General features: G+C 40.7%; 1 protein-coding gene across 8 annotated transcripts in view; it reads left to right on the top strand.

Annotated features, from left to right (window-relative positions):
* Nucleotides 1-17,359, top strand: part of FAM135B (family with sequence similarity 135 member B) — a 360,972-nt gene extending 343,613 nt beyond the window's left edge. For 5 of the 8 annotated variants that reach the window (XM_017852949.1, XM_017852948.1, XM_017852947.1 and 2 more), the window contains 5 exons: nt 554-651; nt 2,288-2,439; nt 4,543-4,653; nt 10,203-10,316; nt 14,688-17,359. In XM_017852949.1, the coding sequence (XP_017708438.1) occupies nt 554-651; nt 2,288-2,439; nt 4,543-4,653; nt 10,203-10,316; nt 14,688-14,893 (681 nt within the window). In that variant the 3' untranslated portion in view covers nt 14,894-17,359. Of the gene's footprint in view, nt 1-553; nt 669-2,287; nt 2,440-4,542; nt 4,654-6,358; nt 6,472-10,202; nt 10,317-14,687 lie in introns of those variants that run through there. The other 3 variants (XM_017852950.1, XM_017852953.1, XM_017852955.1) reach the window with 3 other exon arrangements.
* Nucleotides 17,360-17,420: the final 61 nt, after the last annotated feature.

The raw sequence follows: 17,420 nt of genomic DNA, 5'->3' as shown, positions 1-17,420 counted from the left end.
CCTTCAAATATCCAAGGACATGTGTGGCGTTCCTCCTCTTCCTTTGATCTCCTGGGTCCTTCCACTATCCATCCTAAGACGTGGGTGACTTTACGATCCTTCCCAAAGCTGACTGCATACTCTAAAGGCTATGCCACAGAAAGGGGAGGGCCTCTGCAGTGAGGCCTGTCTTGGTGTGAACCCTGGGTCATGTGAGGTGAACAGGCGGCCTCCCCTCCCAGAGCCTATTTCCTCCTCTGTGAAGCGGGGGCAGCAATCCCAGCGGCATGCTGACACTCCAGGCACGTGGTGTAGCAGTCGGCACCACAAGCTTGCTACTTCAGTGTCAGCCGCCCTCCCAGCTGAGTGTTCCTGAGCGTCTCCGTGTTTCTTCCTTAGAGCCCCAGTCTGTGGGCCTTTCGTCCTGAGGTCATATCTCATCCTGTAGCCCTAACATCAGAGGTAGGCACACCCCAGTAGACACCACGGTGTTTAGTGGAAGAAGACAGGCTCTGCACAGAGCCCAGCCCCCGCCACAACCATACCCAACACCTGTTCCTCTCTCTTCTTCCAGATGGACACATTTGCAGATTTTGATACCATGACGGATCGGTTGTTGGATGAAATCATTCAACACATTCAGTTGTACAACCTCTCCATATCCCGAATTAGGTAAAAGGAAACCACAGGTAGTTAATGCTGGGGGAAGAGGGGGGACATTTTTGAGTATTTGCTGTATAAAAGCAATATTATGATGCCTTCTGTATACCACTGAGCTAAGCTAACTTGTGACTTTTAATAAATTATTTTTAAAGCAGAAGTAAGTACCAGGTCTGTTGTATACATTCATATCTGCCATAGTTTATATCAGGGAGAATAACAATTTTTGTAGTTCTGTAGCAAGAGTATTTGACTTAAAACAAAAATTCCTAGGTTTGAATTCTTGTTCTAACACTCACAAGTTGAAATCTTGTTTCTTACCATGTACCAGATACAGAACCTTTTGCAAGGTTTCTAAATCTCTAAACTTCTGTTTTCTTATCTATTAAGGGGAACTAGCACTGAGATGATGTGTGAAAAAGGCCAGGCGCGGTGGCTCACGCCTGTAATCCCAGCACTTTGGGAGGCCGAGGTGGGCAGATCACGAGGTCAGGAGATACAGACCATCCTGGCTAACACGGTGAAACCTCGTCTCTACTAAAAACACAAAAAAATTAGCCAGGCGTGGTGGCGGGCGCCTATAGTCCCAGCTACTTGGGAGACTGAGGCAGGAGAATGGTGTGAACCCGGGAGGCGGAGCTTGCGGTGAGCCGCGATTGCGCCACTGCACTCCAGCCTTGGCAACAGAGTGAGACTGCATCTCAAAAAAAAAAAAAAAAAGAAAAGAAAAGAAAAGAAAAAGCAGAATGAGTTGCCCACCCCAAAGAGAGGGTTCCAATCAGCACTGCTTTTATTCTTACACTGTACCAACTGCTTCAGTGATGACAGTGCTAGTAAGCAGCTTGCATTTTTCATGCATTCGAATATGTAGACATAGTGCTAATCCCTTGATATGCATTATCCCATTTAGTCTTCAGATATAAAATATTACTTCTTTATTCCACAAATGAAGCCTATAGAGGTTAGACTAAAAAAAAAAAAAGAATAAAAGAAAAGCTAGGTAAGGCAGCTTCGTAGGCTGACACTGACTTCTTTTCTTGGCTGGTTGTATGCTCATCATGAGTAGAGGTGGGAAGGTATAGCCTCTCATATAATAGACTCTCAATAAATAAGTATTTAACTTGAGAGTAATCATGCATTGAACACGTGGGCCTGTGAGTAGGAGTATGGCTGGAGCAGAGCCTGCAGGAGGGGGTCTAACAGCATGGGCTGTAAGCAGGTGGTTCAGTACATATATAGCAGGTGAAGGAGAGGATGAATGGCCTCCCAAGCAGGATAAGGACTTGGGACCTGATCCTATGAATGACCAGGAGATTTCAATGTTCAGAGGTGCATTTCAGGAAGGACCTTCCCTTCCCGCATGTGGAATAAAGGCAGGCTGCTCTAACAGCATGAAGCTGGCTGAAATGCCCACACTTCTGCCCTGACTGGGCACAAAGCTCCCATTCACAAAGACCCCATCTCAGGCTTCTCATGGTCAGGGTTTGGAAACCTGATGAGGATGAGTTGGCAGTCCCCATGCTCTTTGCCAGTGCCCCTACATTCAGTGGGAGGTGGAGGACGCTGGCCCCTGATGCTTCCAGCACTGCGCTCTTGGGCACCAGCGTTCACCGTCACACTCACGGGTACCTTTTCCATCTCTCCACAGCTTCATTGGCCATTCTCTTGGCAATATCATCATCCGATCGGTCCTCACACGGCCCCGGTTCCGGTATTACCTCAACAAACTCCACACGTTCCTGTCACTCTCTGGGCCTCACCTGGGAACCCTGTACAACAACAGCACCCTGGTTAGTACAGGTAAGACTCTTCTAGGATTTGTCATTCCTCAGAATTAATCTGGGGCCTCCGGGACCTGAAACTGGGGACAGGAGTTCTTCCAGATGAAACCCTGTGACTGTGGAGTCTTTTCCAAGCATGGCATGGAGGGAGGAGTCCTGGCCTTAGAGGTGCGGCCTTTGTGTCTGGGGGCTGAGTGAGGTGACACTAGATGTTTTCCAGGATCCTTTCTGCCTTCAAATTTCTGTGAATAAAAGGCAGTGTCCCTGGAGTCCTGGTTGGAAAAGATTGACAAGGCATGGCGTTGTGATGAAGAGAACAGGGACTCTGAATCAGGCCACCTGCATGACAAACCTGTGGTTAAGTCCTGACCAGGACACTTGAGGAAGACTCTGGCCTAGACATTTGATCTCTGTGCTCCTCAGTCTCCCTGTCTGTAAAATGGAGATTATGTGTGTGTATCTGTGTTTGTGTATATGTATGCATACATATATGTATGTGTACAAGCATGTATACGATATATGTATGTATACATATATGTGTTATGTAGGTGCATATGTGCGTGTGTGTATCATAGAATTGTTGAAGAATTTCTGTGTTGAATTACACAGGGGAAGGAAATGAGGTTAACTCACATCTATGGGAGGTCGAATATATCAGCAAGAGCCAGACAAAGAAGGACCTCGAATGACTCGTGAAGATGTTAGACTTACCCTGTAGACCTTGTAGATACTACTCACGAGATTTTAGCTGAGGAGGTGACATGGTTTGGTGTATGGAAGCCCAAGGAGGGCACTGAGTTTTACATGTAATAACAAATCATTTATTAAATCATGTTCTTAACAAATATCTCAGTAGTCCCTGATTGTTCAAGCCCATTATGTGGCATTAGGGTCACCCCTGAGAAGCTTCCTTGTCCCTGTAATCCTCTAGGCCTCTGCCACTGTCCCCTGTCCTCTCCCAACACTCACATTGTTTCCTCATGACCTGGTCAGTTTAGTTAGTTTGCTTTTAAGTTATTTTAGGGCATACTTGTGAACATGAGTTATCCGACACATTGGCACATAACAAATGGAAGTCCTTTCCTCTGCACTCTGTCTTTCCTCCCAAACCAAGGAAGCCATTCTTTGAACAGAAACAAATTTGTTAAACTACATTTCCTACCTCCTGCCCACAGTTATAAAGTAATCTTGCAACATTATAAAATATTTTTTATAAAGAGAGACTTTACTAATAATTTCTCCAATCTATCATATCCAGAGTAATTTTATATATTTCATTCTATTTATCTTTGCACACACACATTGACATAGCAGTCAGTGTAATATATGTACATACCATAGCTTGCTTATTTCCTTGTATTTCTATCAGATTAATTTGCTTGTTGTGGTTACATAATCCTTACACTCATCAATGTTAGTGTTTGCCTAAGCATAGCTAAACAGATGAGTTTTGTTTTAGTTTTGCTTTTTGAGAGGGAGTCTTGCTCTTGTCGCCCAGGCTAGAGTGCAATGGCACAATCTCGACTCACTGCAACCTCTGCCTCCCAGGTTCAAGTGATTCTTCTGGCTCAGCCTCCGGAGTAGCTGGGATTACAGGTGCCTGCCACCACACCTGGCTAATTTTTTTTTTTTTTTTTTNGCCTGGTCTCGAACTCCTGACCTCAGGTGATCCACCCACCTTGGCCTCCCAAAGTGCTGAGATTACAGGCATGAGCCACCATGCCCGGCCAACAGATGACTTGTGAAGTGAGACATTTATTCTAGCTTTACAGTATCCTAAATGTATCTGTTAGGATCATTTTTATATTATTTTGCATTGAAAATTATTACCCTAGGCTTGTTTTTCAGAAGAAGATTGACTGGATGGAAGAGTGTAGGTAGTTCCTTACTCCCAAGCCTGTGGTCCTATCATTTTTGCAGGATGGTTTAAGTCCTTGCCACCAGTACATGAGAGGACAAATTTACCTCTAACTTCCCAATTATTTGCTAATATGCTTACTTCTCTCTTACTTTCAAGTTAACTAAAATTCGCAGTTTAACATTCATCTCACCAAAATTCCATCCCAGTGATTTTTTGTTTTGTTTTATGTTTTTGATTTTTGTTTTGTTTTTGTCTTCCTAGGCTTATGGCTCATGCAGAAACTGAAGAAATCCGGGTCTCTACTGCAGCTGACCTTCAGGGATAACGCTGATTTGCGCAAATGTTTCCTATACCAACTAAGCCAAAAAACAGGTCAGTGGTTTCCCCCATCGCTGCAGTTATGAGTTTGAGCTTGGAATTCAACTCCTGAGACACAAATGAGATATAATGCTACATGGATTCACTCACAAAAGGGCCTAGTCAGGAGGCGCAGCACTCAAAGCCTCTTCGGCTCATTGGGAGGCCAACAGCTACCAGGAACTCAGCTCCTCTTGCCCATTGCCCATATGGCATGTGATAGATTGAGCCAAGGTGCGTGTAAGATCATTTCAATAACCAGAAGCTGTAGATTCCGCTTTGTGCCAGTTTTTCAATGTTCTCACTGCGTAGGCCCAAGATCTGTGTGCCAGCTTCACCCAGGTGCAGGCCCATCTACACAAAAGGCAGATGCAACATTCTCCACTGGTGTTGACTGTGCGTGGGAGACGGGGGTCACTGTCAGGCAAGCCTGCTATTATACCTGCACCCTCTCTCTGTCACATGGAAGTGCATAGAGGTGTTGAAGACTCTGCCTGCTACATGGGAATGACCACAGTGGACAGCAGTAATGGTGGTCATTGCCGAGTGGTCCCCATGGCCAGTCGGGGAGTGGAGCAGCTGCCTGATTGCCCTGCTCAGTCCCACCATGCAAGCTGGCCTGGCCCAGGGTCTGTTCTTGGTCACAGTCTTCCACCATTCTGTAAACACTGACTCTGCTGATCCCTCTGTGCCTGTGAGTCTGGTGTAGCCACAGGCTGATCTGTGAGCCTGGCTGAGTTCCTCTCCTACTTTGTGCCTCTGTGTGTTGAGTTGAGCTCTTAGAGCTATCTTCTGTGGAGGAGGAGGAGGGAGGCAGGACTTGGCAGAAGAAGGTGGGACTGCAGCATGATCACCGTAGGGTCCATCGGGGTGTAGGAAGTGGCCCTGGAGAGCGATCCTGAAGGAAGGGGAGGTATTGGCCATTACACCTTTGTCCTCCTTGCCTGTGTATTGGCCAGCTATTGAAGTAGGCTGCCCCAGTGTGTGATGTCTGATGAGGGGAACCACTTCAGTAAGGGACACATGGCTAAGAGCTGACAGCCACCCACCCAGCAGGATCTGAGGAATGAGAAGGATGGCCTCAGTCCAGACGGAGTGTCCGGGTGGTCTACAGTGCTCTGGAGGTTCACGATGGGCTTTGAGGCCTGGAGGGATACACCGTGATATTGAATTTGAAGGGTTCTTCTGTCTGCATTGTGGGGACAGATTGCAGGAAGGCAAGACTGGCTGCAGAAAGGTGAGTTCTGAGGCTGTTTTCCTAAAGCATGGTACATGGTGAATTAGAGGAGGTGCTGGGGTTGAGGAGGAAGAACAGGATACTCAGACTGACGTCCTTATGAACTCCTTAATATTTCTATCCCCAAAAGATTTTATGATCTCATCCTTGTTGCTTATTTCTCTGTGTCCAGAGTAGCTTTCTGTGTGTCTCCTTAGCTTTCATGGCTGATGAGAACAGGCTTCATCTCCCCTCACAAATGCAAAGCCCCTGTGTAGTGACTTCTTTTTTCAAGCTCCCACAGGCCCCATGATACCTCTGTGCCATCTACTGTGCCTTGTTAAACCTCAGGACAGAATGTCCTTGTGCAGTGATACAACTAGTGTGTGGTGTGTCATCATTTTTTCTCTTTCTGGGACAAGTCCGGAAATTTGTGCAAATTTCCAGAGGATGTTGAAGTTGAAACTACTTGGGTAAAAGTACTCATCTGGCTAATTGTTACAGGGCTGCAGTATTTTAAAATGTCGTGCTGGTTGCTTCTCCCCAAGACCGCTATGTGCCATTTCATTCAGCCAGGATCGAAATGTGTAAAACTGCCCTCAAAGACAGACACACAGGTAAGCTACATTTAATTTTGCTCAGGGACTTTCAGATTTGAAAAGCAAAAGTAAATTTGTGAAATTGACTATGCCTATTGGGAACACCTGGGCTATAGGTTTAGTGCTGCATTTATCTTAGCTTAGTGATAGGATAAACATAGCTCATCTTGATGTTATTGTGCCAGATCCTTCCTTTGTGTAATAAGCAGTCGCATGTTTATTAGATTATGAAACTTTTGTTCAGTCCTATTGTGTGCCAGTCACTGAAATTGATGGCTGGGATGTATAATTCAATGAGACAGGCCCTGCCCTCAAGGGGCACATTGTCTAGTTGGAGCCTTGACAAGTAATAGCAATGATAGTAAAATGTGGTAAGTCAAAAAATAAAATAATGCCTAAGGCATTAAGGCAGCCCAGAAGTGGAACAGGGTGTAGGACAGAGTCAGACGAGGGTCCGTGGAGATGACAATGAGTTCGGTTTTAAAGGATAGGTAGGAATTTTCCAGACAATCAAGATGCATGTGGGCTGGCATTCCTGGTTTCCTTTGGTTAATTTGTTTAATTCTTGTTTTTTTTTTTTTTTAAACATGTTTGTAGCTTTTAATTTTGAAATAATTTTATACTCAAAAGTGTTGCAATAGCAGTGTAAAAAACTTCCTGTATACATTTCACTCTGATGCCCAATATTAGCATCTTACATAAGCATTGTACAATTATCAAAATCACAAAATTAATACTGATACAATATTATTATCTAATTTACAGACCTTATCCAAATTATGTCAGTGTCCACTAATGTCCCCTTTCTCTTCTAGAATCCAATCTAATTTGTTTATTTCTATGTCAAGCGTATTGATTATTTTTTAAGTAAATAGTATTTTGTTGTATTTTAAGGTACTATCAAAAAATAGTGTACCAAAGGTGCAAAGATTTGGTGCTAACATATAATTGGGTCTATTCCAAATTTTCATTGGTATCTAGAAAATCCAACAGGAATTTTGATGAAAAAATATTTAAAATTACTTTTAATACATAAAATAGCATTGTGTTTTATACCATCTGGTATATGTAATGAAAAGTAACACAGGGCATGTTCTAAAATGATTCTTTTCTGATTAAAACATTATAGAATATTTGAAAAGTCAAATTCATTTACATAATTTATGATCCTTTCTAACTCCACCTCTATCACTACCTACTCTTTCTAACTCCACCTCTATCACTACCTACTTTCCATGTTCTTCTAGTCTCTTCATCTGTGTTCATGATAAAAGTTATAATTTTGTGTCATGATTTGATTTAGACTAATATATTTATTTGTCCATGTTAATAAAATATCATAAATGCAAACACATTTTAATAATTATAGACTATATTTATACATATACCATAATTTAATCAATAACTTCTTAATTACTGCACATATAGCTTGCTTCTGGAAGGCTTTCTTTTAGTTATCATGTGATGAAAGACTTTGCATGTATAAATTTTAATACATCTATGGTATTTCATTAAAACAGATTTCTAGTAGTGGTATTATTAGAGAAAATGTTAATGAGTTGCTACTCTTAAAGTTTTTTGCCAAATTGTCTTCTAAAATATTGATACCAGCAACACCTGTACTGTTAGAGTATATTGGTGCCTGCCTATCTCACTCTACTGTCTCTCAGATTAAATATTAATTTAAAGATATTTGCTTATAATTTTCAGCCTTAATTTTAAATATTGATGCTTTTTTATGTATATTTTAATCAATTTTAAATATTTTCTAATTACCCATGGGTCATCATTATATGCTAAGACCTGTGACAATAAATAAAGAGTCAATGATCTTGTTTTGAGTTCAGACTTGACTAAACTAAACAGCTGTTGTCAAGAGACAGCCAAACTCTTTCTTTGTGCAGGGATTTGCTAATTTTCCTTGCCTACTTTCTTATCTCCCTGACATAGAGAAGTATTTTGTTGACATTTCAACCTTGGTAAAGGCTTAAGAACAGAGTTCAACAACTATGGTCCACAAGTCAAATTCAACCCCCCTCTCATTTTGTAAATAAAGTTTTATTGAAACATAGCCACACCCATCATTTACATATTGTATATGACTGCTTTCATGCTAGAATTCAGAATTATGTTGAGTAGTTATACTGCGTTTCCTGGAAAGCCCTAAATATTTACAGAGAAAGTCTGACAACTCCTGCTCTAGCATAGCAAATTGTATTTGTTATGTGCTGGGCACAGTTCATGCACTTTGCTTATCTTATTTAGTATTCACAATGGCCTTTAAGGAAAAGGGAGTGTATCTTCAAAGGATATTAATATATGACTTAAATTGATTAATGATCCTGTTAGTCATCTTAAGAAAAAAATCACCCTCTCTTTTGTTAAATTTATACTTTCTGTTACATTTTACATGGGCATCAAAGAAATGTGGCTTAACTGGTGAATTAAACAGATTGGAAGACTTGATATGAAGTTTAGTTCATATGTGATTATCATTTTTTTTTCTGGAAGAAGTACCAATATTTTNTGGGAATGACCACAGTGGACAGCAGTAATGGTGGTCATTGCCGAGTGGTCCCCATGGCCAGTCGGGGAGTGGAGCAGCTGCCTGATTGCCCTGCTCAGTCCCACCATGCAAGCTGGCCTGGCCCAGGGTCTGTTCTTGGTCACAGTCTTCCACCATTCTGTAAACACTGACTCTGCTGATCCCTCTGTGCCTGTGAGTCTGGTGTAGCCACAGGCTGATCTGTGAGCCTGGCTGAGTTCCTCTCCTACTTTGTGCCTCTGTGTGTTGAGTTGAGCTCTTAGAGCTATCTTCTGTGGAGGAGGAGGAGGGAGGCAGGACTTGGCAGAAGAAGGTGGGACTGCAGCATGATCACCGTAGGGTCCATCGGGGTGTAGGACGTGGCCCTGGAGAGCGATCCTGAAGGAAGGGGAGGTATTGGCCATTACACCTTTGTCCTCCTTGCCTGTGTATTGGCCAGCTATTGAAGTAGGCTGCCCCCAGTGTGTGATGTCTGATGAGGGGAACCACTTCAGTAAGGGACACATGGCTAAGAGCTGACAGCCACCCACCCAGCAGGATCTGAGGAATGAGAAGGATGGCCTCAGTCCAGACGGAGTGTCCGGGTGGTCTACAGTGCTCTGGAGGTTCACGATGGGCTTTGAGGCCTGGAGGGATACACCGTGATATTGAATTTGAAGGGTTCTTCTGTCTGCATTGTGGGGACAGATTGCAGGAAGGCAAGACTGGCTGCAGAAAGGTGAGTTCTGAGGCTGTTTTCCTAAAGCATGGTACATGGTGAATTAGAGGAGGTGCTGGGGTTGAGGAGGAAGAACAGGATACTCAGACTGACGTCCTTATGAACTCCTTAATATTTCTATCCCCAAAAGATTTTTATGATCTCATCCTTGTTGCTTATTTCTCTGTGTCCAGAGTAGCTTTCTGTGTGTCTCCTTAGCTTTCATGGCTGATGAGAACAGGCTTCATCTCCCCTCACAAATGCAAAGCCCCTGTGTAGTGACTTCTTTTTTCAAGCTCCCACAGGCCCCCATGATACCTCTGTGCCATCTACTGTGCCTTGTTAAACCTCAGGACAGAATGTCCTTGTGCAGTGATACAACTAGTGTGTGGTGTGTCATCATTTTTTCTCTTTCTGGGACAAGTCCGGAAATTTGTGCAAATTTCCAGAGGATGTTGAAGTTGAAACTACTTGGGTAAAAAGTACTCATCTGGCTAATTGTTACAGGGCTGCAGTATTTTAAAAATGTCGTGCTGGTTGCTTCTCCCCAAGACCGCTATGTGCCATTTCATTCAGCCAGGATCGAAATGTGTAAAACTGCCCTCAAAGACAGACACACAGGTAAGCTACATTTAATTTTTGCTCAGGGACTTTCAGATTTGAAAAGCAAAAGTAAATTTGTGAAATTGACTATGCCTATTGGGAACACCTGGGCTATAGGTTTAGTGCTGCATTTATCTTAGCTTAGTGATAGGATAAACATAGCTCATCTTGATGTTATTGTGCCAGATCCTTCCTTTGTGTAATAAGCAGTCGCATGTTTATTAGATTATGAAACTTTTGTTCAGTCCTATTGTGTGCCAGTCACTGAAATTGATGGCTGGGATGTATAATTCAATGAGACAGGCCCTGCCCTCAAGGGGCACATTGTCTAGTTGGAGCCTTGACAAGTAATAGCAATGATAGTAAAATGTGGTAAGTCAAAAAATAAAATAATGCCTAAGGCATTAAGGCAGCCCAGAAGTGGAACAGGGTGTAGGACAGAGTCAGACGAGGGTCCGTGGAGATGACAATGAGTTCGGTTTTAAAGGATAGGTAGGAATTTTCCAGACAATCAAGATGCATGTGGGCTGGCATTCCTGGTTTCCTTTGGTTAATTTGTTTAATTCTTGTTTTTTTTTTTTTTTTAAACATGTTTGTAGCTTTTAATTTTGAAATAATTTTATACTCAAAAAGTGTTGCAATAGCAGTGTAAAAAACTTCCTGTATACATTTCACTCTGATGCCCAATATTAGCATCTTACATAAGCATTGTACAATTATCAAAATCACAAAATTAATACTGATACAATATTATTATCTAATTTACAGACCTTATCCAAATTATGTCAGTGTCCACTAATGTCCCCTTTCTCTTCTAGAATCCAATCTAATTTGTTTATTTCTATGTCAAGCGTATTGATTATTTTTTAAGTAAATAGTATTTTTGTTGTATTTTAAGGTACTATCAAAAAATAGTGTACCAAAGGTGCAAAGATTTGGTGCTAACATATAATTGGGTCTATTCCAAATTTTCATTGGTATCTAGAAAATCCAACAGGAATTTTGATGAAAAAATATTTAAAAATTACTTTTAATACATAAAATAGCATTGTGTTTTATACCATCTGGTATATGTAATGAAAAGTAACACAGGGCATGTTCTAAAATGATTCTTTTTCTGATTAAAACATTATAGAATATTTGAAAAAGTCAAATTCATTTACATAATTTATGATCCTTTCTAACTCCACCTCTATCACTACCTACTCTTTCTAACTCCACCTCTATCACTACCTACTTTCCATGTTCTTCTTCTAGTCTCTTCATCTGTGTTCATGATAAAAGTTATAATTTTGTGTCATGATTTGATTTAGACTAATATATTTATTTGTCCATGTTAATAAAATATCATAAATGCAAACACATTTTAATAATTATAGACTATATTTATACATATACCATAATTTAATCAATAACTTCTTAATTACTGCACATATAGCTTGCTTCTGGAAGGCTTTCTTTTTAGTTATCATGTGATGAAAGACTTTGCATGTATAAATTTTTAATACATCTATGGTATTTCATTAAAACAGATTTCTAGTAGTGGTATTATTAGAGAAAAATGTTAATGAGTTGCTACTCTTAAAGTTTTTTGCCAAATTGTCTTCTAAAATATTGATACCAGCAACACCTGTACTGTTAGAGTATATTGGTGCCTGCCTATCTCACTCTACTGTCTCTCAGATTAAATATTAATTTAAAGATATTTGCTTATAATTTTTCAGCCTTAATTTTTAAATATTGATGCTTTTTTATGTATATTTTAATCAATTTTTAAATATTTTCTAATTACCCATGGGTCATCATTATATGCTAAGACCTGTGACAATAAATAAAGAGTCAATGATCTTGTTTTGAGTTCAGACTTGACTAAACTAAACAGCTGTTGTCAAGAGACAGCCAAACTCTTTCTTTGTGCAGGGATTTGCTAATTTTCCTTGCCTACTTTCTTATCTCCCTGACATAGAGAAGTATTTTTGTTGACATTTCAACCTTGGTAAAGGCTTAAGAACAGAGTTCAACAACTATGGTCCACAAGTCAAATTCAACCCCCCTCTCATTTTGTAAATAAAGTTTTATTGAAACATAGCCACACCCATCATTTACATATTGTATATGACTGCTTTCATGCTAGAATTCAGAATTATGTTGAGTAGTTATACTGCGTTTCCTGGAAAGCCCTAAATATTTACAGAGAAAGTCTGACAACTCCTGCTCTAGCATAGCAAATTGTATTTGTTATGTGCTGGGCACAGTTCATGCACTTTGCTTATCTTATTTAGTATTCACAATGGCCTTTAAGGAAAAGGGAGTGTATCTTCAAAGGATATTAATATATGACTTAAATTGATTAATGATCCTGTTAGTCATCTTAAGAAAAAAATCACCCTCTCTTTTGTTAAATTTATACTTTCTGTTACATTTTTACATGGGCATCAAAGAAATGTGGCTTAACTGGTGAATTAAACAGATTGGAAGACTTGATATGAAGTTTAGTTCATATGTGATTATCATTTTTTTTTCTGGAAGAAGTACCAATATTTTTATTTTTCAAAAATTCTGAAATAAAATACCTCTCAACCTGTCTGACTTCACGTAACCTTCCAATTTGTTCTCTACATTGTCATGTAGATAATTTGCTCCTGTCCCAAAAGTCCATCAATTTAAAAATAGTGCTGTATTTGAGAAAAAATATGAGTCTGCTATACATGTTAAAAAATATACCAACAATTGCTTCCAGGACTTATGAAACCAATCAAGGTCTCAGCAGAAAATGATCTGGTTGAGTAATCACTACATTTTGAGTGACTTTTTTCTTTAAATAAATGACCTTCTGACCTTTATTGCATATACAATTTAAACAAATTATGGTATTTGTGTAATAATAATATGCTTCTATTTCCATTTATTGGCAATATTCATTTTTCTTGTTATTACATAATATTCACATACATCATTTAAAAAGTGTTATTGCATAATGTTCATAAACATCATTTTAAAGGAGCGCAGAATTGTTTAGCCCACAAAGCATGGTTTACTTAACTATTCCTTTGATGCTGAATTTTGGCTGACTCGCATTTTCCCTCGGAAAGACTATTTCATGCATACAGTTTCTGTGGCGTAACCTCACATCATATTATTGCCTATTGTAATGACCACTACTCTGAAACAGTAATGGGCTCTTGGGAATGGCCATACTCTTTGTTTTAACCGCACATTCTTTTTCGCTGAATTGACATGGCTACAACCTAATCCCTAATTATTTCAATTTCATGTTTCAATTCCCTTTACCTCAAAGCTCCTGCCAAGACCCTAAGAAGAGGGGGAAAAGAAACACCTCCAAATACATACCCCCAGCATAATGGGGAGTCCAGCTGTCCATCCCAGTCTGGGAAAGCAGACCTCTGAGTACTCTCCCCTGCTGGTAACTGGAGGGAAAAGGAAAACGGTGTGAGTCCCTTCACGTGGCATGGGGGAGTGTCCAGAGTGAGGCTGTGGACTGTTAAACTCAGAATAAACTCTCTTTCATCTTCCAAAGTGACTGCTCTGCTGGCTTTGTAAAACAGACCCGGTTGTTTGGAATGGGTACCCAGAGGCTTATCTGACTTACAACTTCCAATTACTGTCTCCAAGTTAGTCAAAAGTAAAATATTCCAGCTGTCAGGGTCATTCTAGAAGGTGTCTGTCAATGATATAAAAGTTGTCATCAACAGTTTTTCAGAAAAGAAGAACACAGAGCTAAGAGGGATGAATCGTAGATCCCAGTGTGAGAATCTATCTAGTGTTCAGCAATTCAGTTGCACTGCATGGCTCCAAGATCCCTATGGCCTGATGCAAAATTGCATCTTTCAGGTGGAAAGAGTCAATTCAGACTAACAATTGTAAAACAAAACAAACCAACATAAAGAAAACTGCATTCTCCTTCTTTGGTATCAGAGGAGTCAGGTGAAATGCCACGTGGCTTGCATTATGCATGACAGCAGAAAATGTCTGCTTCTAACTCTCTATTGAGCTGTGTTTCCAACCCCCAACGTCCCCTGAAATAGGACTTGAAACTCTGAGGGTCCTCTCTACTGTATGCGTCCTTCTCTGCTCCCCTGCTGGGAGGCACAGCTATTATTGAGAAACACGAATACCGTTATCATAGCTTCTGGTGCATGGGTTCACAAAGATGCTGTTCGGAATCCCCTTCTGACTTCTGGCTATTGTAATCTGACTAGACAAAAAGAATTTTGATTTTATTTCATTCACTAACATTAGGAGGAGGTTGGAAACTGCTATATAACAGGTCTGCCCGGAAATAGAATTTCAACACACATCTGGTGATGTTCTCTAGATTCCACTGCTAACTTCTGCACTAGCTTCATATGCTTCTTCCCCACTTCACAGGGCCAGTTTATGCAGAAATGATCAACAACCTCCTGGGCCCTCTGGTTGAAGCCAAGGACTGCACTTTAATCCGACACAACGTGTTCCATGCCCTGCCCAACACTGCCAACACCCTGATTGGCCGAGCCGCTCACATCGCTGTGCTGGATTCAGAACTCTTCCTGGAGAAGTTTTTCTTGGTGGCAGGACTCAACTACTTCAAGTAGTGGCTTTGAGGGAGCAGGTCTTTGGTAATGCTTAAGACTGGTGGAGAGCTTTAGCTGAGACCTGCTTTTACAGACCTCACCATTTCAGAATGAAACTCCAAGGGAACAGCGCTGGGGGATGGAGGCTGGGGTGGAACCTGACATGAGAGGTGCTTTTGTTTTGGAGATTTGAGAAAGCTGAGCAAATAGACTACATGACAACAAACTTTGCTTGAATTTGTGTAGTTACCTGGAGTGTCATTCAAGATGTTTTCTAGGAAAAATATGAGAGAATAAACAGAAGACTTGGGAGTTGATGAGCTCCCCTTGCTAGCCACGAATGGCTCACTGAGCGATTACTCCAACTTAACTAGACTTGCCCAATATGTTACTAGCTTATAGCTTTATCATTTCTGATTAAGTGCACACAAGCATTTCAGAACTCAGGTTAATCTCTGTGCAGAAGTGGAACATATTTGTGTAAATAGAATCCTCAATAGATTCAAATGTGCCACTTGTTCAAGAAAATGTGATGCCCATATTCATTTTCTCTCTTCATGTTTTCTAAACAAGGGAGCAAGGAATGCGTTACAAATCCCAGTTTTATTTCATAACAGCAGTGAGCAGGGTGACTTAAGGTAATGAGGGATAAAGGTGACACTATTGGTAAATACAAGTTTTTTACAAAGAAACACGACTCTAGGAATATACTGAACTATGAACAGTTGCTCCACCTACTTCCCCAGACTTCTTCTATGCAGAGCCCTGATCCACTAATTATTGTAGTGATTGCTTACATCTTTGTCTGTAGTAGGGAACATTGGGTGAGACTAACCTAGCAGAAGGAGGCACTGAAATGAATGCACACACATGTGAAGCTCCTGCTGATACACTTCCAAAGACATGCTATGTTAGCATTTGATGCAATTGCAAAAAATTAAAACCATTAACGTGGCCAGCTGCTTCTCTCCATGGAAGGAGAAACACATCTAAATGGAGGAGTGCTGGATTAAAACCTCAGGGGAGCTCTAAGAAGGGTGCTGGTTATCTTTCAATAGAAATGTCTTCTTGCCTTAGGAAAATAAAGGGCTAGGAAAGGTCACTGCATTGATAAAAACTAATAGATGACAGGGACAAAAGTGAGATCAGATAGGAGGAGACCAACCAGACTAAAGACTCAACATTAACTGTTATGGGTAAGTGACTCAAAGGGGAGTCTGGAAAATCACCAGGATGCTTAATGGTCAGGTCTCAAAGACTGAGTGTGTTGTATGGGCTAAAGGAAATCTAAAGAATCATTTAGTTGTATGGAAGAGATGAATGAACCTGGACAGTAGGGATAAATAAGACAGGAGCCTCATCTTTTGGAGATCAAAACTCCTGCTTCTGCAAAAATCCCTCCTGAAGTGTGGAAACACATCTAGGACCAGGGTTTTCAGCACCTGGACCATGACTCTAGGTCACTGATGCCATGGTAACAAAACCAAGTAAATCTAAGCTCATCTGAGAATTTTGGATCCTCTTATATTAACAACGTGACTTTGAAAAATAAAAGCAGACCATGGGAAGGAGTCCAGATGGGCAACTTTGCAGGAGTAGAGACATGTGGGATTCTGTTACAGAAAGAGAGAGTTGTTGAGGGAGACTTGAATGTCTTGCAAAGGCAGAGTTCCACACAATGGATTTAGGGTTTCTCAGTGGGTCCTTTCTAAATGCTTGTTATATCCTGGTCATAATGCATATGGGTTCACTGAGTCCTCTGGTCTCTTTCCACTGGGAATTTTTGTCTGAGCTCCCGAGTCAGAGCTGGGCATAGACTCTGGTTCCTCATGAGGAGTGCTGTATTTGCTCTGTAACCTGGGAGACATTTGTTCCCTAGTCGTGCAGCACATGATGTTGTGTTTCCTGACCTAGGCAAGTGCCCATGCTCAGTACAGAACCATAAGTTGGTAGCAGCTTCTCCTTTCTGGCCAAATGATGGGCCCTGTCCCTCTGATGAGTGCATTTCATGTTGTGTTTCCAATTTTCATCAGCAATGTTCGTCATTCCCTGGTCCTTTGAAAGACTGTGTAGCCCGCGGTTATGGAGCTGGGATGAATCTGATGATCATCATCTTCTCCAATAACCAGATGCCATTTTTAACTTCAATATGCTGTCTGGACATAGTGAGAACTAATGGCAATAAACGTCCAGCTGCATGGTGCACCTCTTTTTTATAGGGGTGCTCTGCTGTCTTTGTAAACCCTCTCTGGCCTCTGAACATCTATTATAATTGTGTAGAAAGTACATCTCTATATTGTAAATAAGAGTGTTGCGTGTTGCGTATCATGCCTCATTTGAAAAGGCTTTTTTATGTCTTTCTATTGAAATATAGATATCTAATATATAAATATATATACATAAAATATATATAAATATATATTATGTAAAACAGGGACATTCTATTATTGATTGTAAAAATTATAAACAAAATGCCTGCCAAGATAATGGTCTAGTATGTCTTCATTCTCTGCGTAATTTTTGTTTTTGTTTTTATGATTTGTTATTT

The sequence above is a fragment of the Rhinopithecus bieti genome, unplaced genomic scaffold (assembly GCF_001698545.2).
Source record: "Rhinopithecus bieti isolate Rb0 unplaced genomic scaffold, ASM169854v2 scaffold_34489, whole genome shotgun sequence".
NCBI classification, from domain to species: Eukaryota; Metazoa; Chordata; class Mammalia; order Primates; family Cercopithecidae; genus Rhinopithecus; species Rhinopithecus bieti.
Note: the sequence above shows the minus strand (reverse complement) of the source record. Positions and strands in the feature narration are given on the sequence as shown.